General features: G+C 34.1%; 1 protein-coding gene across 3 annotated transcripts in view; it reads right to left on the reverse strand.

The window, feature by feature from the left end:
- Positions 1 to 23,054, reverse strand: part of LOC110378837 (lachesin) — an 85,604-nt gene that overhangs the window by 40,752 nt on the left and 21,798 nt on the right. For 2 of the 3 annotated variants that reach the window (XM_049837080.2, XM_049837079.2), the window contains exon 2: positions 894 to 979. In XM_049837080.2, coding sequence (XP_049693037.2) covers positions 894 to 979 — 86 coding nt within the window. Of the gene's footprint in view, positions 1 to 893; positions 980 to 9,082; positions 9,165 to 23,054 lie in introns of all 3 variants that reach the window. The other variant, XM_049837081.2, reaches the window with a different exon arrangement.

Consider the following 23,054-nt stretch of genomic DNA (forward strand, 5'->3'; position numbering starts at 1 on the left):
TACTCCTATCCTAGCACACAATTATTAAGGTACATACAGTCGGCGCGTATTAGCCGTGCACTCTAAATAAGGGTGGGCTTAAACCGAACCGTAGCGGCGGATAAAATGTAACGCACCGAGCGGAACAAGTAAACTGTACTAATAGGGGTTAATACCTAAGTGTTGTGCGAAACAGGTGCGGGTCGGAGAGCTTTCTTACCGTATAGCATTAGCATACTCCCTGATTTTACGGGCAAGCCGTGATTTTTGAAGAAAGAACCTTGAGAGATTAGAGTTTTATTCAGATTTCTGAGAATGTTCTTTTAAGGACATGGAAAGTGGTTACACAGAAGAGGAAGAAATAAATTCACAGTTTGTTTACATTGAAATCGGTTCATTTTTAAAAAATACTAATTCCTAGATCAAAATTGATGACAACAAAAGTTCCATAAATCTAAACGTAGTCCCCTGCCAAATATCTTACCGAATAGTACCTAACTTTCAATTTGTTTGCGAAAGGCTATCCAAACAAACCGAGATTATAAAAAGGCCTTCCACCATATACAAGAAGGAAAAATACCCTAAACATTACTAAGCTTAGGTCCCATACATGCAGTAAAGGTCAGCTGAGTGGAATTTATTTGAATAGTACTCTCGGGCTATGGGCTGTGCGAGTTACAAGCGCACAGTGGTTAGGTACAGTCACAGATACAGGTGAATTACATAAATAGTATAAAAGAGGTATGATTTTGTTTACATTACTTGAAAAGAGGTGGAAAATAAGTAATCATAAACCATAAAAATAAAGTACTCCTTTGCCCGAGATTTTGCTAGTTTCACGAATGCTTCACGTACTCGACTTAAAAGTAGCTTAATATTCAAGTATTTTATTACGTTATTAATTTAATACATACCTGTTACAAAAACACTAAAAAACGTGGCCAGCCACCAGGCCGCTTTCGTCGACGACGGCGAAAACATGTGTCCGTTGATGATTTGTCTGAAACAAATGAATAACATGATTATTTATGTATATGTATGAAGGTAATATAAATAAATTATAACAACTAAATAATTTCATAAAATATTTATCTTTCCCACATAAAAGGGTTATAAATCCTAGGCCCTGCACAAAAATATTAGTAGATAGCATAATAACATTTAGGTACTTGATCTTATCGAAAAATAAGTTAAGTGGTTTATCTAATATTTTTTATAAGACCAATAAATTGAATCTCCTATTATTGAATTCTTCTTTTTATAAGTCATAATCGAATTTACTTAAAAATAGTTTTTATCGAGCATTATTGTGGTTAAAGTATTACATCACTAGGTATATTCAACAGATTAAATAAATACCGATGCATTTTGTCATCATGGCATCAGATATTCGGCAAATTTATTTTGGCACAAAATTAAAGCTGGAAAGCATACAAAATATAATGTTCGTGTGTTTTCCACGCAAGCGGAGATACAAAGAATTCTAACCACGTGCCTATTTACTTAACGCTTTACATACCTACGGATGTTGATTTATTTTTGTATCTATGTTTACTTTGTGTATGGCATGTTGATTTTCGAAAAACATGGGTTACGAATTTATCATTTCAATGTATATCGATCGGCAGAATGTTTCCGATTGTTTTTTTGGTTGGATTGACAAATTATAATATGTGGATATAAATACGCATGATAACGGGTGTCTAATACTGCTATTGTCTTTCCACTTGTAGGCATCCACCTTTCACCATCTTTCAAAATGTGACGCCGTGGTTCATGATGTTCTATGTAAGTTTTCCTCTAATTTAAACTTAATCTACGTACTTATCATTATGTTTTTTGAAACTTCTTGAATGATTTTTGACGCAGTCTTTTTTTAAAACAAACATAAAACTGAACTAGAAACCAACATTTTAATGATGATTCAACTTAGCACTTACAACAAGCTACCTAAAACATAAACCTCAAATCTCTAGATCCACGTGAAAATGCCTTACTAGTTGGACGGTGCTTGTTTCAGAATTATACGAAGGTGCTAGAACAAGCGGTCTAGACTTCTAGAACAAGTTATTGCGGCGCGTGACTTTACTCGGTTCCGATGAATTTTGTGCTCAACCCGCTGGAATATCCTCTCTCGAAGACAACTTGAGCAGGCTTGGATAGGATTAGGTTATTTGTGTTCTTCGACGAGATACGCGTTTTTTGTTTTAGGGCTGTAAATATACTGATAACTTTTGATTTTTGCTTTTAGGCATAAACATTACCTATCTGTCTGTTTCTTGTTATTTATATCTTTCTGAACCGCAAGCACAAGCGGCACCTTCGTATTTTCTCTTGTTCTTGGTTGTTTTTATTAACATCTCACATAATCACTTTTATGACAATACATAATTACCGGATAGCCTCTATCAAACTCATTTCTCTGAACTTAACTGTTATTTCTTCTTATTATAAATTCCAGCAAATCTTTTCACTTAGTATAATATTCCGCGAAATAATAGGAAACGGATCAACGTCGCTACCTCAAAGAAGGTGGGTTGATCCCGATGGTGATCATAATTGTGTTTCATTGGAACAGACGAGACTGTTTGAAAAATTGTTCTTTAAAGTAAATTGCATCTGTAACTTCTAATAGTATAAAGCTAAAGAGTTTTTTTGTTAGGTTGAATGCATTTATCTCAGCAACTAGTCCGATTTGAATCCATATTTTTGTGTTGGACGAGGATCGAGGAAGGGTGGCAGGAAGGTCGCTACATATCGGAGAGTACACGAAGTAGTTCACACGAGACGTGGGCTAAACCGCGGGTGGAAGCTAGTTGCTGTACCTAAACAGAGAGTTTTTACCTGTAGATAAATAATATCGAAGGTGTTCTATTTCGGAGTTTTTTTAGTTTTTTTCAGTGTTCATTGGTGCCATTAATAGATTGTAACAGAACCTTACAACACTATGTCTTCAAGTATACAAAGTTTTTAAACATCCCAGTTCTAGCTTTTAAGACCGAGTCCTGTACTAATGGAATTAAAAACTTTTAAAGTTCGACGCTTTCCTTTATTGTTTGAAACAGTAGTTAAATTTAATAGTGTACATTTAGTGGAAATGTCTACCTAAGCAATTTGGGAGTGAAATTGAATTCTTTCGTTCGAGTCATTATTTTTACTTACCTACAGTTTTAGTTGGATAGATAATTGGCGCTTATTAGGCACTTAAATTGTATATTCTATATTTATATTTGAAAAAAAAAATGCCTGATAATGTTGTGAATTGTATGTGAAACACACACCTCTTGACATTTAAATAAAAATATTTTAGATGAACCATTTCACTTGACCGAATTACAATATCTTCCCACATATTATCTTATACGGGTCATAGTACAGATTTGAAGTGACACACTATTTTTATACCATTAATCTTGTTACCGTGGGAAGTTCGTGGGTTGTACTCAGTTTCAAAGCTTACGATAAATATTTATAGTTGTCTTTGTACACGAATTTACTTCACACCTTTCTACATAGTCAATAGACTCTCCCACGAGTGCCAAGGTAATCCATCCTCCTTGGTCGACGGTAACAACTGGCCAAAGATAAGCACATACATATAATATATTCTGTTTTCCTTTAACGTGTGAACCTGGAAACACTTTGTGAGTTTTTCTCCGTTTTTTGTTTACTATATAGGTTAGTTTTTAAAGAAGGAAGCTTGTGGGTAATTTATCTTAGACCGCTTTTGCACGAAATGGTCACGTAAGTTTTACTATAAAGGGTTACAAAGTAATAGACACTCCACAACAGACCTCATCCTTGTACGATTGTTCGTATGTTTACGAACTTATAGAATTTGTTTATTGTTTTACTCATATACATTCCTAGAAGCTCTCCATCTAATATTTTTACTGTCCATTGAAAAGCTAGAACAAATCTATAGATCAATAACCCCACATAACTGCTAGACCCCGCTATAACTGCAACCGCACCTCTAATAAAACAGCGACGATAGACGGAATCAAAAGAATTCCCTTAGCTGCATTTTCACAGCGGCCATTGCTCTGAAACGCGTTTGTTTACGTCTTGCAGTCACACTGCTGCATTGCCGTACTGCTATATACACGGAGAACGAAATTACTAGCAGAGGTGTCATAACGCAAAATCTCCTAAGAAACTACCATCGCCGAAATGCGGATCTTCGGCTGACGAGGAACTTACTGGCCCTGCTCTCTTACACGCCTTTTTAAGATCCCGCCCATTTTGAAAGCTAAATCGCCAATCAAACAACACCAATCTCTCACCTCTATCAAGGAACCCGAACGTCTCGTTAGTTCTTTACTGATTCTTTTGATTAAGTACTCTTCCCGTGCGTTAATTGACCTACAAGAAAGCGCCTAACCTACCAGCGTTATAGCAACTCCAGTCATGTTTCCTTCTTCCGTGCTAATATCAAATGTCGTCGCTTCTCGCTATCAATTCGTTGTGGACACGGTAATGGTGTACAGAACTAAGGGTTTGCAGCTTAATGGCCGCCGTATCTTTTCGATTCAGTTGGTCAAACCGTGATTGCAGTGCTTTGTGTTTTATATGGATGACTGCACAAGTGGTCAACAAAATGGAAATTGCTTAATTTGTTATTAAAAGAACGAATGATTTTACAACATTTTTTTTTGAATATTCAATAGCTATGTAAATTTTATGTATGGTGCCTATATAGCCAGCTCTATGAATGACACTTTTGCCAGTTCAATGAATTTTTGTTGACGTGTCTATTTCAATCTATTGAAATTAATTTCTCGGAACAAATTCACATAGCGTAAAATAAAATAAACCATAAAACTCGAACGGGAATATGACAAACTATAGTCAATTCAAAAATCACTCGGTGAACACATAGAAAGTTTAATCTCGCTGTTTCAATATTGTACATAGGAATGAAAGAGAATATAAATTGTAGCAGGTGCATAGCCGAGTATGTGTGACTCGATCGACAGATGTGGCTTACTTTAAGGCGAGGTTGTACTACTTTTCAGTTTTTTATACCTCTGTGAATGAATCAAAATAGTTTTGCATGGGTAGAATTCTCTAAAGAATAGTTTAACATTATTCGTTAGTTTAGTTATTTCCTAATGACACTCAACTTATTCGACATGATGCATGGGCATAGTTTCTTGTTGTAACCTTATTTTATTAAATAGTGCCAAAACTTAAAATTATCAATAAACTGTATATTTTGATTTAAGTTCATGAAAAATGGTTTAATATAATTTTGTGATAGTAGCAAAAAAAAAACAATCATATTTGCATTCATATAACATTTCGAAATTAAAGTTAATCTCCCTGAATTGTACGGTCACAAAAAGCGCATATCAAAAACCTTCAAGCCATACAGAGTACTCATATACACCGGAATATCCATGGCTGAGAATTTGCAGTATCATAGAAATAATTCACATGAATAAATTGCGATTACCAAACAGAATGGCAAGCGTTCACAGTAGTGGTTATTGCGTGGTCCATATACAGGAATGGGCGTTTACTCGCTATTGTGGTGTTAATATTATTATTATGCCTTGATATTTAGATAAAACGGTATAAAGCTGGCGTATTGCTAGATTTGTATCTATTTATTATATCTATAGAAGAAGTGCAAGTTAATTTATATAAAAAAAACTAATTTCAATGAAATGGGAAAACGCAACAAAACATCACATTAATATTTATACAGTTTCTTGTGATTTTCCAGGCGCATGTAATATTTTTCGCTTTTTGTCACACAAGTAATTCTCGGTATACGCTTAACTATTCAAATGTAAAACGGAATAACAAGCAATGTCTTAAATGTAAATACTAAAGCGCATTCTAGGCCAAGTAATCATTCTTCTAGACTAGTGGTTTACTGCTCACTTTAAACCTACTATCGTTAGAGGTGAACGTGACTCCAGCCCGTCTAACTCGTATTTTCCTTAGTTTAACTTGTCCATTTATTGTTTAGATACCTAGACTTTCTTGTTAGTATACACCGTAGCTCCTAATGACGTTATCTTCAGTTGTTTCAAGAACTGATTAGTGATTACACAAAAACATGATTGATGGTAATTTTTAAGTATTCTTGTAAAGGTAATCAAGAATCGATCCGTGAATTAACTTCGTATCAATCAATACTTCTGTCTTATGATATTTATATTTCATTTTAATGGTCACGTATGTGTGTCAATTCGTAAAGAACTTTCGTTTCAATTACGGCAGTGTTGTAGTAGTTGTTTATTTTGATATCTATTGCGTTGTTTGTGGAGACATATAAAATCTGAATGAGTTTTTAATAACCCGACAAGGTTAAAGAAAAATTAGTCAATATTGATTGATTTTTTCTATCATTAGACGTCGTCTTTGGATATTTTAATTACCAATGTTTTTAAAATATTTACGTTGATATCCCAGAGTAAAGATCATCCTCAAGCCCAGAAGTTACACAGGCATCCATAACTTTCAACTTTCTCACCTCATACTCATAAGACACACATGTTGACACACACGAAACTCCCCATCAAAGTCGGGTCGTCACCAAAAACATGCGCCCATCAATAATCCTATTCATTTCCACGATAAAGTCGGAGCGAGCAGTTTTCATAAGCAATCGGCGCGTTGGGCCGTTCGTCGGACCCGCAAGATTCAATTACGCGGGCGCTGACGTAGCGAGAAGAGTGTCAGAAGTTTAACCAGCGGCCGTCGACGCCTGCGATCGAAGGGAATTACGATCGAGGACCTCCAGAATAAGGACGCGAACTCTTTGAGTTATTGTAATATGGGCCAGGTGGAAACTTGCGAGATGGGTAATTTGATTTGCCAATTGTGTTCTGCTAACTTTTTGGGGTGCCAATCGATGCAGTCAAAGTTGAAAGGTGAAGATTGAATATTGTTTTGATATTTTGTTTTTGATGTTGACTGTTGTTGTTGAATGGAGTTTGACAATAAACGAAATATTTAGTTAGTATTTTAATTATGTAAAATTAAAATTGTTACTACATAGGTGCTGTTCTAATTCACATTAGAACATGTCTCATTGACATAGGTTTCCTACTTAATGTAGACTACCTATACCTAAAGGGGACGCGGAAAGTTTTGCAATTACTGTCTATATGCAACTTGAAGCCGTTTCAGGAATACCGCATCTCGTATTGCTCGCCTCGAGTTGCTTCCCACTGGCGTATATTCGTGAACGTATACATACATACATAACATACCTATGTACTGCGGTGTAAGTATAAGGAAACTACAATATAAAATAAAAAAAGCAATGAGAAATAAATAAATAACTTTCAAACATGAAGTAATCATATAATTATTTTAAGAAGTAGGACAATTTGTATTGGTATTTTCTGGTAACATGAAAATAATCGAATTCACTAACCGCTCAGCGAGGCGCTAAGGTACTTATTGTTAAACCATATGGACAAGTAACACCTATTACAAACAATATAAAACGTACATGTAACAAGTTTGACCAAATTGGTTATAGTTAGCAACTAAAATGTAACAAGTCCTAAAAGTCGATAAATACGTTGTAGACTTTCTAATGAATTATACCTATTATCTTCTCATTATTAAATACTATCGCATAGATTGAATCGGTTCACACAAAGTATCTTCCTTAAACATTCAACTATAATATCCAACTTTTCATGAAAGAATCCATTTTTAAATTGAAAGCAGTTTAGAAAAGTATTCGAACACTGCAACTCAATTTTCTTGTTGAAATACACACTTCAAAAAAACTTCAACTCGATTAATTCTTTAAACCGCAAATCGATACAGGAATGTAGTTTCATTTGATCTGAATGGCAATCAGTAAACATGGGCCAAGAAATAAATATCCCGTGTGGGAGAATCCCGGGGGAACTAATTGCAGCCCTAGCTGTATTGATGGCTCACTACCTACGTTCCGGGATCAATGTAAATTATCTATCCCGGATCTACAAAATGCGATTATCGTTCATCATTCTGGTTTTATTTCGTTATATTTCGGCTATAGTCATATTGGAAAGGGTGTTATTAAGTAACACATTTACATTAGCAATATAGTTACTGAAACAAAGAAAACTCTGAATAGCTTTTAGTGTCAGACTGTGAGATTAATGACGATTCGTGTGAATACAGTTTCTAAGTGAACGTAACGTAATGAGTGTTACTGAGTCTACAGGTGTACCTATCAGTGGAATAAAAAAAACACTCAGTGATTAAATCACACAAAAATAACAAGAATAAAAATAATAACCAACAATAAATAGTAGATAATAAATATCCCTGAAACATTCGTGACTAACAGGGAGGAACAAAAAATAATTGCCCTCTTTAATCATTACAAAATTGTTACGGACGAAAATCTTACAAAGGATTACAAAACAGAATACGAAAAGGATCTTACAATAATTTATTGTAAAGAAAAAAACTGAAGAGAATTATTATTGCTAACGAAGGTCTCCAATTAAAGGATTTAAACCTTGAAAGCGATCGCCACGCGGGAACAGAACTGTAATTAAAACTTTGTTCCATAAACTATGATTAAAAACTCCAAGGGTTCGTGTACGATCCATTTTTTTTTCTTGAAACTTATGACTTCCAACTTCATCGTTTTATATTGTTGGAGTGTAATGTTTTATTAATGGGGGACAGGTGACGATAACTTTGCCCTGATATCTTTTTCCTTTGCTTTTTCTACTTTTTTGTAATGATAATAAAGCTCGTAGGTAATACTGCAGTCAGTGTTTTATATTGGTTGAAGCTTTTATGATCAGAGCTGTTACCGTTCGTGGTCGTAGCTGTATATTAGTTTTAGTAAACAAAAAGTAAAGTTATTTTAGAGCGACGTCTAAAATAGAAGACAAAAAGAAAACACAAAACAAATACCCACCATTAATCATATGCATCAATAAATATCACAGAATACTTTTCCAAGAAAAAAGTTTGATAAAGTTTCGATAAGACTTCGTATATTATAAACGTTTCTGAAAAAGCAACGAGCCGTTTTAACGAGTCTATTAAATTTGTTGTTCAAACAAGGTTTCTTTCATTCGATGTTTAAGAGCATAACGGCGTAATAAATTCTTGCGAGGCTTACCTTAATAAATCCAGTTCGACTCAGATTCTCTAGCCGCCATAAATTGTTAAATAAATCGCTCGAACAACACGGAACGGATCGCCTGTGGACGATATCAAGTTGTAATTTGGGGACCAATTTTAACATCAGAGTACTTTTAAATAAGGTTAAATGAGGCTTGAATATAAAATCCCTGCTAAAAATACGAACGATGATAAAGAAAGAATGTTACCAGAGATGTTTCAAAGCAATTTCGTCTACCTGAAGAGATTTGTCCGTAATCCTTTTATGATTAGTTTTATACGAGAAATTCACTCACACTTTTAAGTTTTCCGTACTAGCTTTTCAGTTTCCGAGTTTTCTTCTAAGATCAGCGGTGAAGATCGAAAGAATTAATAATAACAACGCATGAATGCTATATGTCCTGTGGGGTTTTCGTGCCGCAGTAGGTTATCGTTTTCCGTGCCGTAATTGACTCAAAGACAGATACGGAGTTTAGCTTTCAATCTTTTATATCATATCATTTTCTTTCTAAACTTTACTTTTAAGAATATCTGCGAAGTTGTCATTAGAGTCATGTTTAGTTTAAATCGTTTATAGTCGTTGGGATCGAATGGATTATTAATAAACTCCTTGATTTTTGCAATCTTTGGCCTTATCAATTATTGTTTTAAATAAACTTACTTTTACTTTCCCATATCAAGAAACACAATGATGACGCTTACAACGAAAATTATTAATAGAAACGTAGTGTGCACAAACACACTCATAACCAAGTATCACCCCGTAGCCTCCTCGTCCGTAACTCGCTGTTATACCAAGTTTATGTGGCACACACATTAAGAGGCAGAAAGCACATATTTAAACGTAGTGTCGGGTCACTGAAGCTTATCCCGACCGTCCGGTGACAACTTGTCGGCTAACCATTATTCATGACGACAATTTTCCACGTGTCAACAGCAGCCTACCATAAATGATAAATATTTTTTGTTTTAGCACACGCTTTTAGACATACAGTCACTTATATTAATGGTCTTGTATTTTTGACAAAAATATTATTGTGGAGGTATCTGGTATTTGTTTTGGAATGTTTATTTCTAGCAAAGTTTTAGCCTAGTTTATTTAACTGTCATACTTCTGTATATAAATTTTACTACGATTATTATCAACCATTTTTAAGTCTAATTTGTTACCTTTTCAGCAAAAATAAATAAGCTGGTAGGTTTGCTTCTTAGGTGAGATCTGCACAGCGCAATTTCAATTCATCAACTCGCAGTAACAGTTACAAACTGTAATTTAACGCAGACAGTTATACAGGAAGCGCTTTGATCAACTAAGTAGTGACGTGTCATTCAAGTACGTTTGGTGACGAAGCACTTAAGATTTGTTCGCGCATCTTCAACGTACCTCTAACATTAACAACAACAAGAAACTCCGCGATAATGAACAGGATAAGTTTCAGTGCATTTCAAACACAATAAGAAATTTTAATATCGTTAATTTATATTATCAAAGATTTTTTTAATAGAAATGGAAAATTGAATTTCCATGTCGAGCGCTTCCCCGGTAGACCTCCGCCAGTTCCCTTCCAGTTATCAGTATGAATGGCAGCTATAATATCGCATTATTACTCGCTCACCGTCTTCTTATTTGCAATATCCGACCTGAGGATTCAGGATATTCAAACATAATATTTTCTTAGCGCAAATGACCTATAAAATCAACGCAGAACAAGAGCTCTAGTTATTAACGAGTAGCTTAACATGAATACAATGGTTTCAACATAGTATCGATCCTGTCATGAACATTCAATTTCTTGTTTTGCAACAAAATATTTATTTGTGAAAGCCCTAGATATGAAGCTCCCCCAACAAGTCTATACCGCGATAGATGAAAAACAAACTTCAGCTGCTGAAGCGAAATTGGAAATTGTTGCTAAAATACACAGACTGCGTGCACGAAGAGATGGCTTCGAGTATATAGGGAATGATCTTACGTACTTAAGGCAAATATCTCAGGGTTGCCCAAAACAAATTGACAAACGAATAAAGTGCGTACATAATGGCGTCCGGTGGAATGGAACATAAATCCGACTGGCCCTTTATTGAATAAGCCACAATTCTGCATGGACACTCCCCATTATTACACACCGCACCGTTCGGCTTCGTCTATTGTGTCAGTCAGAAAATCCATACTGAATCAATGCCGCAGAAATGAAGGTTTTATTGGTATTTTTGTACGGCTACAGCTTTTCTCGATACGACAGTTTGAGTTATTCACTGAAAAACAATATTCAGTCCTATTGTTTGCACACCTGTCTATTGTTTATCCAATATAACGAAAAAAAAATCTTGCAGCTAGTATTCGTATTCAGACGAAAGCTGTTTATTCCATGTTTTCGAATTAACTTTTAAATATACGTAGAATAAAAATTATGTACAAAATTAGCGAGGACAAGTTACTAAAAATATATCGCTTTTCGCACAAAAAAGTCTTCCCCCCGTAAGCGTTGTTACTTTATTACCAAGTTTCGACATGGATCGCGATTACTTAAGAACTTTTGATACTTCCGAAAGACCTGAAATGAATTTAAAAGTTTATTCTTTATGCTTAAGAATTCTTCTTTGGTTTTAATGTGATGCCAATCAATTGTTTATTTACAAAGGAATTTAAATTGAATATTAAGGTTATTGAGCAGCATTGAATTGAATTGAAAAGCAAAACAAGTCTGATTACACCCATTTTTTTTTTCAGCAACAGTTTGTCAGTTTGTGTTTATGAAATTTTATTAACACGTTTAACCATTATCAACGTTTTCTAAACTTCATTAGGTGTGTTCCGTAAACCGTATGAAAACCGCTGTTTATAATTCCTAAGCTAATTAACAAATACCAATGTAATTACAGAATCTAATTACTAGGCATTTAATCTGGGGTTTCGGTTGTGGTTGCTACAAAGAACTGTTGAACATTACTGTACGTACCTCTATATACCGTTATTGTCGAGTTACCTACTTAAGAGTAAACAAAATAAGTGATATTATGGAAAAGCAATTTTGACACATTGGGATAGCTTTCAAATTCCCTTAACAAATTGTTGACAGTTTTTAATTTTAACTCTTTCCAAATATTCATTCAGTGCAATGGTAAAACAAAATAAATATACATAAAATATGTTATTTCACTCTATGACTATAAACTCTACATAGTGTTATGTAAATAAATATGGTACGTTTTTAAACTGCACTGTAAAGCTAAAATATGGACTAAAATAAAGTAAATAATTCATAGAGAAGTTACCTTTTGATAGTTCATCTCGGCTGGAAAGTCTAACACATTACATAGTCTATGACCTAAATTCGGATTTGCATGTAATTGCTGAACGCTAAGTATTCGATTATCCTACCTGGATGAAAGCAGCGGGATTGTTAGTGCTATTAATATTAAAACGAACTATTTGGATTAGCTAATACTGTGCTATTATAATATTAGATTAATCGAGCTTTCGGGATAATGTGGTTTGTTTTCACGGTGAATTGATATTTGTAAATGCACTGTTGTTATATCATACAATGATATTTCTGTTCTATTGTTTTAGTTATGAAACTATACTTTGTATTAACTGTTTTATTTAATGTTCGTTTATATAATATATGGCACCTTTTAGGATTGAAGAGCCTAATTTGTAAAATAAAATGAATGTCGTAAAAACGGCTGGAGCACACTAAATGACACAAAAATAAACAAGCTTAAAAATATCGACATGCGGTAAGTAGGTCGTACAAAAATCTTATGTACCTGCATATATTTCTTTAGTAAATTATACATTTTATTTGCATATTGAAACAACGTGCAAGAGATAAGAAATGCAAAAATGTTACTTCAAAACAGGAATTAGACTAAGCTATATTCATGGTATACCTAGAAAGTCATATTTTTTTATTTTACAAATAGGTACCTATATTACAAAAGCATTCATTTATATTGGACTGGGAGTGATTTTTTAATATTTTAGTTAAAATTGTAATTATTTTCACAATAACCACTCATTACATTCCCAATCCTTTACCAAATGTGTTATTCTTGACATGTTTTGGAAAATTAACAAATCAGCAACGAAATTACGACACCTCTGTGGGGAGACTTAATTAACCGAGCTGCAAATAAGATAAATGAACTGTCAGAGTCGCTAATGCGCCCACTGGATAACCGGACACACGGACATACTGGAATACGATCATGTCGTGTATAGGGGGACTGTTTTGTTTAGGTATGTTTATCGATGCTCGTGTCACAAAAAAAGTTTTCATCCCTTAGGTATTTGATTCAAACTATATACTGTGAAACATATGCTCCTGTGCAATATTTGCAAATTCTACTAGAGCCACTTGTCGTTTAGATAAACAGTGTAATCATAATCTAAATTGTTGTGGTTAAGGCCCTAAACAAATTAGGACATAAGGCGTAATAACGTAACAAATAAATCGCAACATGAAAAAAAACATCATTCACCAAACATACGAGTATGTAAATGTTGTAGAAACACCTAGCTAATTGCTTTAAAATCATTTCCTAAAAATCTGCCGATACGTGCGTATTAAATCGTTCGCGCTAAATTTCAAAATCAACATTCGATGAATATACATATTTTTGATGGAAACCTTTCCGAAATACGATTCCTATTTTTTCCTCTACCTGTCGATTGCAAAGTGCAAACGAATCAAATTCGCAGCATAGCTCATAGCGTGCAATAAAAACGTCGAAAAAAGGTCTAGGTATATGACAAAAGTTTTTTATTTGCAATTTAGGGGACATGCTCAGGGCTATTCCATTCAATGAAAGGTGTAAAACATGTTTGATGTTCACTTTAGACATTCGGGGATTTTGGTTTTTTACTTCTTTTTGTATCACCTTTGTCTTTGGTACCAATATTCAGCTAGTTCGTCAATTTCAAATGTAGAAGCTATTAAAAGAACCGTTTGCGGGTGTCGAAAGTTTGGATCGATGGACAAGACTGGTGGAATTATTAAAGCTGCCTATTGAACTATAAAGTGATAAGATAATTTCGACCGATATGGAGTTTAAAGACATTGCCTATTCATGGTGAGCGAAAACACTCCCTTAGTGGTATCGACTGGCTTTTCAAAACATTATCACTTTTAAGGTATCATAAGATTGGAAAATGATCAAGCTACTGTTTTGTATACAATATGAATAGATATAATTAATTAATGAGTAATTTAATTATATATTTAAGGTAGTTTATATTATATTGCCCAAACTATATCTAGACACACGGCAGTGTGTCCGCCAAGTTCGAGCAAAAAAAGCGACACACCGGCCGTGGGTTATATTACACGAACCATTTCGGGCCAAATTCGAACACCCTATAACTCAAAATCTATTTTGTTCACGCATATCAAATTTCAAGTATCTGTTGAGACCCCCTCACTTATCTAAAATACAAAATTTCATTAATATACCTATTGTAGGTCTTGAGATATTGACGTCAGAAAATCGCTATTTTTACTATACACTCACTGACTGACTGACTGACTGACTGACTGACTGACTCACTCACTCATCAAAAACCTAGACCACTTCCAATGGTCGTATTGACTTGAAATTTGGCATGGAGGTAGGTCTTTATGTCAAGGTAAAGGGAAAAATCTGAAAATGGTCAAGTGTGAGTCGGTTTTAAAATAATGAAGGTGTTTTATACCCCTAAGGAACTAAAACGAACTAAATTTATCTATATTTATATAATGTATCTTCGAATGGTCGTACCGATCTGAAATTCGTTACAAAGGTTTGTATTTAGTCAAAGTAAAGTAAAAATCTGAAAACGGCCAAGTGTGAGTCACTTTCGAAAATAACGAATGTGTAACTTTGATCCACAAACATAATATATGATAACATGTCATGTCAGTCAGTTGATAAATCTAGTTCATTTCTTTGTAAGAAGCGTGCATATTAAAAAATCTGAAAGATAGAATAAATGAGTCATTTCCTTAACTAACTTAGTCATATGAAAAAAACCATTGTCTGTAAAGTCGTTTTACTGACGATAGTTGAACGTGACAACGTGAGTAGCTGCCGATTGTGCCTCTTTGTCGCTCGCTGCGTGCTCTCGCTTGCACTTCAAGCCTTAAACGGAACGCCTCAGAGCGAGGTAACGCCGCATGAGTCATGTTTTTTCGTGCGTGCAGCCGGCTCCATCGATTTATAAGACGTTGTCACGTCAAAAAATAAAATAAACAACCTTACAAAAATAAATGAAATCCCACCCAAAACATAAATGTGAAAGACTGCCAAGTTCGATAATATGGGAACGCTTCGCCTATAAAAGAAGTGAGATCTGAATAAGTACCAAGTTCCATACACATACCTCAGTTAAAAATAGTTACTTTTTAATGATGTTACTTGGCAAGTTTTAATAGAAAATTAAATACTTGATTCATTGCATTTAGTAGGTTTATAACAAGGTGTGTGAAAACTTACCAAGTAGCATCATTAAAAAGTAACTATTTTTAACTGAGGTATGTGTATGGAACTTGGTACTTATTCAGATCTCACTTCTTTTATAGGCGAAGCGTTCCCATATTATCGAACTTGGCAGTCTTTCACATTTATGTTTTGGGTGGGTTATAATTAACACTAAAAGTTATAGTGGTATTATACCTACAAATAAATTAAAGTTGGTTATTTCAGAAGCACGTATGTGACTTGTATAGGCCACGTCATGTGATGATGACGAATGCTAAGCTATCTCATTGGTCAGAAACGTTATTGCAGCGTGTTTCGCTTTGGGTTAACATCATCAATTTTTCACACTGAAGGCACATGTCGATAGAAACGTTCGTTTCATGCCGCAAAATTTTTCGTGTCGAGGTTTACTATAGGTTATTAATTGCTACCTACGTACCTACCTACCTTGTTTAGTTGGTAGAAAACTAAAGGAACTTTGAAGATTAAAAATATATTTAATAAAGTGATGTGACGTGATAAATTGAACGTCTAAATACTTTATTAAGTATCGTAGTATCCCTGCTTTATCCGGTAGGAAGATTGATATTAAACGTAGGTTACTCTTAAGGCTTCATTTTAAATTGACTTGAAGTTTTTAAGTAAGTAACCCAACAACAAAAATATAACACGTAATTCAACTATCTATTCTGTTCTAGTTATTGCCTGATAGCTGAATGGTGTAATCAGTTGAAGTAACTCTTTATTATTATTTTTAAACGAAAGAGTATCTAATACACTTCTGCTGAGTTCTTTTTCTAAACCTGATTTCGATTTTTGATTCTTATATCCATCATATAAGTGCTTTAAGATTTAGTTTCCTCGTATTTCTACATCTACTACCTATTTACTTACACGGCGAGATTGAAAATGAGGTTATACAGTTTCATCATTCATTACGTCATAAAATGAGAGATGTTTTAATGAGTCTTATTTATTAATAAAACCGAGAGTAAATAAAGTAAAGTCACAAAGTAACAGGTTATTTTAATAGTGTTCAAATATTTTTTATATGTTTTCAACCTATGTTTAAGAATTTATTTTTATATCAAATAAATTGTTGAGTTTATAATATTTGGTTAGGTTTAATGAACCCTGTTAGGTTCTATGTGTACCTATAACTTCGTTTGAAACAATTTTATATTAATGAAGGTCCACACAATTACGTTACAGAACCTGAATTCCTTTGTAAACCTTTTCTGATCGATCGATGAGGACGCTATTTTCGTGTGTACATTAACTTAGTAAAAGAACGAGTTTTTGTCTTTTAATTCTATATGCGGCTATCAAATAAGCCAACACATTTTCAGAGCGATAATTACCACTAAATACATAATTAAGTGATTAACACGAAGTTTGTATTATGTCTTAATCATAAACGAACTGAATCACATATGAAAAAAATTCAAAAGAAATAAAAAACTCCGTTGATGGTCCTGATATTTCTACCGGCCTATTTCTATTACCGCGTGAACGCAGCAACGCATTTTGTTTGCGTGCAAAACTTCGCGGACGTTGCAATTCAATGGGCGACAGGTGACGGGAATAGCTTGTCGTTCTACCCCTCTTGCCCACTGTCACATTCACACGTCCTTTTTGTTCGATTTTACCCTCAAACTGTCAATTCCTTGGTCCCTATGGCTGTTCCATTGGTCGTGCGTGGGATAATTCGGTTGTTCTACGTGTTGACGATAGTGTTTTGTTTGCTATTTGACAGCGCGTTTGGTGTTGCTATTTAACAAGAGGATTACCCTAAATTGAGGGTAAAATATATGTTCTTTATTTATAAGTATGGTATATATTTTCCTTCTTTTAAGTATATATTTTATACATAAAGGTCCTGAATTGTTTTAATATTAGTGTTAAAATGTTTGTACTAATAGTTTCCCCTGTGTATATACGCAAACTTAATACAAGTAAACTCTAATGAAATAATTAGAAAAGTTAAATTACCAGAATTGACGAGGATTGGAAACATATCGTACCTCCGTTCAACTGAATTAATTAATATCAGTTTCAACAACCTTGAAAAACTAACAGACGTTTGAGAGTTACCCATTTTACAAATACACGGCAGGTATATTGGAAGAGTAATTAGTTTACCGTGTTGGTAGACTGTGGGCACATAAAACAGGATCAGTAGCATTGAGCAAACATTTACCTGTTTGCATTTATAGAGTTACCTTCAAACGCAAATCGGCTTTTTGGGCACGGCACTTAGCGATGTCGGTATGAACCACTCGAGTAACGTTTGCGGTGAACGACGAAAATGTTATAATAAATATATTATGGATTATTGTGCTGTAATAATAAAGTATTTTAAATAAATAAGCGTCCTTATTAAAGATTTATTCAATAAGTTGTTTTTAACAATTATTTTTTTATCTGTAATCAAAAATGCTATTGGATAATATTTTCAATCAAATATATTTCCCAAAAATACGAATATAAGAGACAAAATGCATTAAAATCACAAACAACGAGATACGAAATCAAATACCGTAGCAAATTGATAAAACCCGTAGACTACGCTTGTTATCATATCGAATTCAATAATATTAACATACCTTTTACAAGAAACCCGACTCAAGTGGTAACAAAATACGAAAGCTTGTAAAGTTCTGGGTTCGATCCCTCATTCGGACAAAGTGATAATGTGATTTTCCTGTTGGAAAATTCTCAATTGACCTGGGCTTCGACCGGTGTCCGGTAAATGGCGATCGGCTCACCCTTTATCACGGTGGACATTAATACTGTCATTGGTGACCCTACCCTTTCGGTGACTGGAGATCCCACTGTATATTTTAAAAAGTTTGCGGGCCATCTTAAGTGCCTTAATGGTACGTTTAGTTTTGCTCACGAAGTTTGTAGTGGTTATTTTAATATGCCACTGAAGTATTTTTGTATAGCTATTATTTATTTTTAATTAAAGTTTCATACACCCAAAATAAAACGATTTTTCACCTACCAACAGCGCGGGATTGTGATAAATCTAAAACGAGGGCACGTCTCTCAACTTGTCAAGAATTAATAATTCTGATACTCAATTATATTCCCCGCACGGTGTATGAAAACTTCTGTTTGCTCTCATTAAACACATCCGAATACGTTTTCTCTTGAACCGTTTATTTGAATTTTCCTTTGGAATTTACTTTCTGGGTTGTATCTGAGCTCGCAGCGTCACCTCAGGCTTATCGTTTTACGCAAAGCCACCATACCTAGCGTAGGTAATAGCATTATAGTTTACATAATCGTCTTACAGTACCATAGTGGTGATATCTAAACCGAATCTTGAACATTTGAGCGCTTAATGAAAATGAAGATTCGTAATTGCAGTCTCTCAGTGCGGTTGGAGGGGAATTAACTGGATTGTGGAAACTTCAGCTAGACAGGATGTGTCAATTTAAAATTAACTAGCAATTATGTGACGTTTGTACTGAAAAGAGCCTGTGAGTAGCTATATTAAATATGCTGGCGAATAGAGAAATAATAATACTTCAAACTCTTAGGATTGTGTTTCAATTTGTTAGGTTAATATAATAATTGAATTTGTAGGTGTACGATAATTATATACCTACTAGCTATTCTAGGTTCAGGTGTTCAGGAAACTAGACACAAGTAATGGGTAATAATAAATCTTTTACATGCCCTAATAATCATATTCTACTGGGTCGTTTTTCTCACCCACTAGACCGAAAATCCTTCCGCTTATATGTATGTCAGATTCATAATATTCTAGATCAGGTACTAATTAGGGAAAAAGCAAACCATTTCTAAAATTAACTATTCTACATAAAAAAAAATCATATACATGAGTATACTTGTGTATAAATTAAGTTATGTCCAATGTAATAAATATCATGATGACGTAATTAGCTAATTCAGGCATTAAACTAACCATGCATTAGTATATAATTTATTGAAATCCCGTAATCGCCAATCAATTTAGGATGTCGCATAAATTACTGCTGGGCAAACTATTGACAAATCTGTGCGAAATCTGACCACAATCAAATCTGTTTACGTGTAATGCTTGGAAATCTCACATACTTTGTAAAGAATAATATGGTCATTTATTTTATGTATAACATAATCCGCTTAAAATAGGAAATTGATAGATTGAATCAAAAAGGTGAACAAAAAAGGTTTTATGGTCAACGACCATAGTTTAATTTTGGCAGCAGCTTTTCCTTGAAACCAGACAATTTTTCGTCACTGACTCAAAACATGCCCGTAGTCCGACATTCTGGATGATGGTCAGGTTGTTTGTGTGGTTTTTGCAACTGTCAACGGTTCATGTCTATCCTTACGGCGATGTGCATTTATGAATTAGCTCCTCTTAGATGTTGGCCGAATGAGAGTCTCCTTTGAAGTAAGTTTTTACCAAATTGGCTAAGGGCATGATCCAAGTTTTTGGAGCTTCTTGACGGTAAATGATGTTAATTGTCTATTCCACAGCATCATGCTTCCCGCATCCCACTGCTCTTTATAATACATCAGTCATCATCGGTTTTGACGCAACCAATGAGATGATAAGTAAAATTCTTCTTATTTCCGTATTAGTATTAATTAAACAAATGGACACAAAGCCAATGCACTAACAACCGTTGCAACAATTAATAATTAAACAACAAATCGATAATTATACCTACCTCGCTACATTAATTGCCAAGACGGGATGACACAGACACAGGCCTAATATTAAAAAAAATCAGAGTTGGGTCTAAAAAGACCATGAATGAAAAAGGGGTAACTTTATTAATATCTGTACATTATATTTTTAAATAAACTAAATCATATTTACATAAAAAAAGAAAACTTAAAACTAATAAAGGGCGTCGAAAAATTGATCCTCATCGCTGTCACCCGGCAGTGTACCCAAAAAGGCTGGCTGCATTGCTACGTTGAAATGGCAAAAAATGAAAAAATCAAATACTTCGTGCTATTCAATAGTAATTCCATTAAAGTTTTCTTATTTATTTTCAAACAACAGCAAGGAATGGCTACAAGTGTGCAAGTGTGAGACACTTATGTTGCAATGTGTTTCGCTTAGCTCGAACGCGACGAGAGCAAAGATCGAACACCCTACAAATAAAATTCTAGAAGCTTCCAGTACTTTCAGTTCGCATTAAGTGCACCTTGTTTACTTTTCCTGCTTAGGCTTGATGTAATTAGTTGAGTTAATTCTATTGTGCTTCATGTATTTTTTCGTAGAAGGAGTTTTGAGTTTGTATTGGTGTCCAAAACATATCAATACTCTTTATTGTTTGACAAGTACCTAATCATTAAAATCTACTTAGATAACTTTATGATTTAATAATCTTGCTGCTTATCTATATTTAACATTCTTATTCAAGTTAAACTCACAGTTCACATTTCACACTTACAGTTCACCTCTCTCGATATAACTGATTACATAATAAAACACAAAAACTATGAGAATTAATGTGAGATAACATTTTATATGCTTGCAACCTTTGAATACACTTAAAGAACATAACACTTAATTTTAATGCAAATAAAGCATATTATATGAAAGCTACAAAGACTACAATGGAATATAAAACAGAGCTTGAACATTATGCTCTTACGACACTTGCTAGTGTTAGAACTTACTATTATTCATAGCAGCTTAAGAAAACATGCTAATGTTGGCGAAGATAATACTGAACACCGTCTGAACTTAAATTTCGTCGACTTTAAAGAACTAAAAGTAATGGAGTTTGTTTTTCTTATAAACTGCCATATCACTGAACTACAATTTGCTGCTCTATAGATCATTATGTTCACACGTATTATAATGTACACCGCCAATAATTTTATTTACGAAAGAGTTTAAAATAAATAAAATAAATAAAGAATATTAGAGGTTTTAAATTAATGGGATTAGTTGCACAAAGCATAAGGCGCAATGAATAACAAACACAGCCAACAAAAATGTAACGCTAACGAAAATTTCCACGAATCTATTTGAATTCCACTAGTCCGGTGTCAAGCGCGCTCACCCACAATTTTGCCTGACGAGAAGCAAATATTGACCTTGCCTGTTCACTTCCAGACCTTTTCTGTAGCCTTTATTTGAGCTTTGTATAAATAAAATTGACCATTTTCCTTGTGTCACACAGATTGCTACGATAAACTGTGTTCCGTTGAATACGTGGGGTAGGTTCGTGCTAAACGCTTTTATATTTTCCGCTACACGTATGGAAGTATAGGGGAAAATAAATAAATTATTGGAATTGCTTATCTAACCACTTAGGTTTGAAAGCCTAGTGAGGAAGCGTCTCGTGTAATGTACCTATAGTTAGTTTCATTAACGCTACTTCGAACAATACATGTAGTCTAGTAATTTATGTCGAGAGCGAAATCTCGTGGGTGAAATTATTATGTTATTAGTTTTCAATGAATATTAATTGGACTATCATTTACTTTTGTAGATCTTCAAAGTTTGTTTTTTTAAAGTTGCCAGACAGTGTATAACTAGTCTTTACTTTCAATGGAACAAAGAACTTTAAAAAACTTGTGTAAACGGAGTTTTTTATGTATCAATATTATGATAAAGTCTAGCGAAAAGTAATTCAATCAAGGTGAACAAATAGACCTGAGACTAAATGATTTGTTAGGTATAACGTTTCTTTTCAGGTAGAAAAATATTGGTATTTAATAAAGCCGTTTCAGGCTACCGAAAATAGACCATGTAGAAGATTTTCTCCTACTTATATTAAGTACACATCTATTATGAGAGTTTTCTTCAGTGGGTGGCGGAAAGGTATTTTGTATATGAATACAGTTATTTACAGAATAAGTGTTACCGCTTATTTTCAGGCGTACATTGGCATTTTTACCGATAAGGATCATGAATCGTACATAATAGATAGGAGTGTTTATTACAACATGCTCCTTTTAACAATTTTGTCCATGTCATTTAGCCTATACCACCTACGATAACACATTTTTAAATGCTGTTTGAGCTATTAGATACGGCATTGAGCTATTAACTAGAAAGGTCAAATGTAAATTACCTAAAGTAGTACCAGACTACAGAAAGTTACATAACTCCCGAATCAAACATTTCAGACAAGACAAATTTCTTCACAAAACTACGTTATTAATTCGTCTGTAAAAATAAGCGATCAGTCAAAAGTTAAATTGAATCTATTTCAGGCCATATCTGGTATTTTTGCGTGGGTGCATCTAGCCGCACCGCTTAACAGTTGATTGAGCGCCTAAACGCCTACACGAAAACAGAAATTGGTCAAGTCTATTTTAGACAAACATTATTTTACAGGCCAATTAATTTCCTGTTGTTGATTTCCTTGTAAGTAAATTGTCTCTATACTTAGAGCTAATGCCGTGGGATTGATCAAAAGAGTCGACCGGAATCCAAAAGGCATTTGAAGGGTTACTCGTCTCAAAAACTTGATGAGTCGATGATTTAATCGATATTTAACTTTGGTAGAAAACAACTG

This window comes from Helicoverpa armigera, chromosome 14 (genome assembly GCF_030705265.1).
Source record: "Helicoverpa armigera isolate CAAS_96S chromosome 14, ASM3070526v1, whole genome shotgun sequence".
Taxonomy (NCBI): Eukaryota; Metazoa; Arthropoda; class Insecta; order Lepidoptera; family Noctuidae; genus Helicoverpa; species Helicoverpa armigera.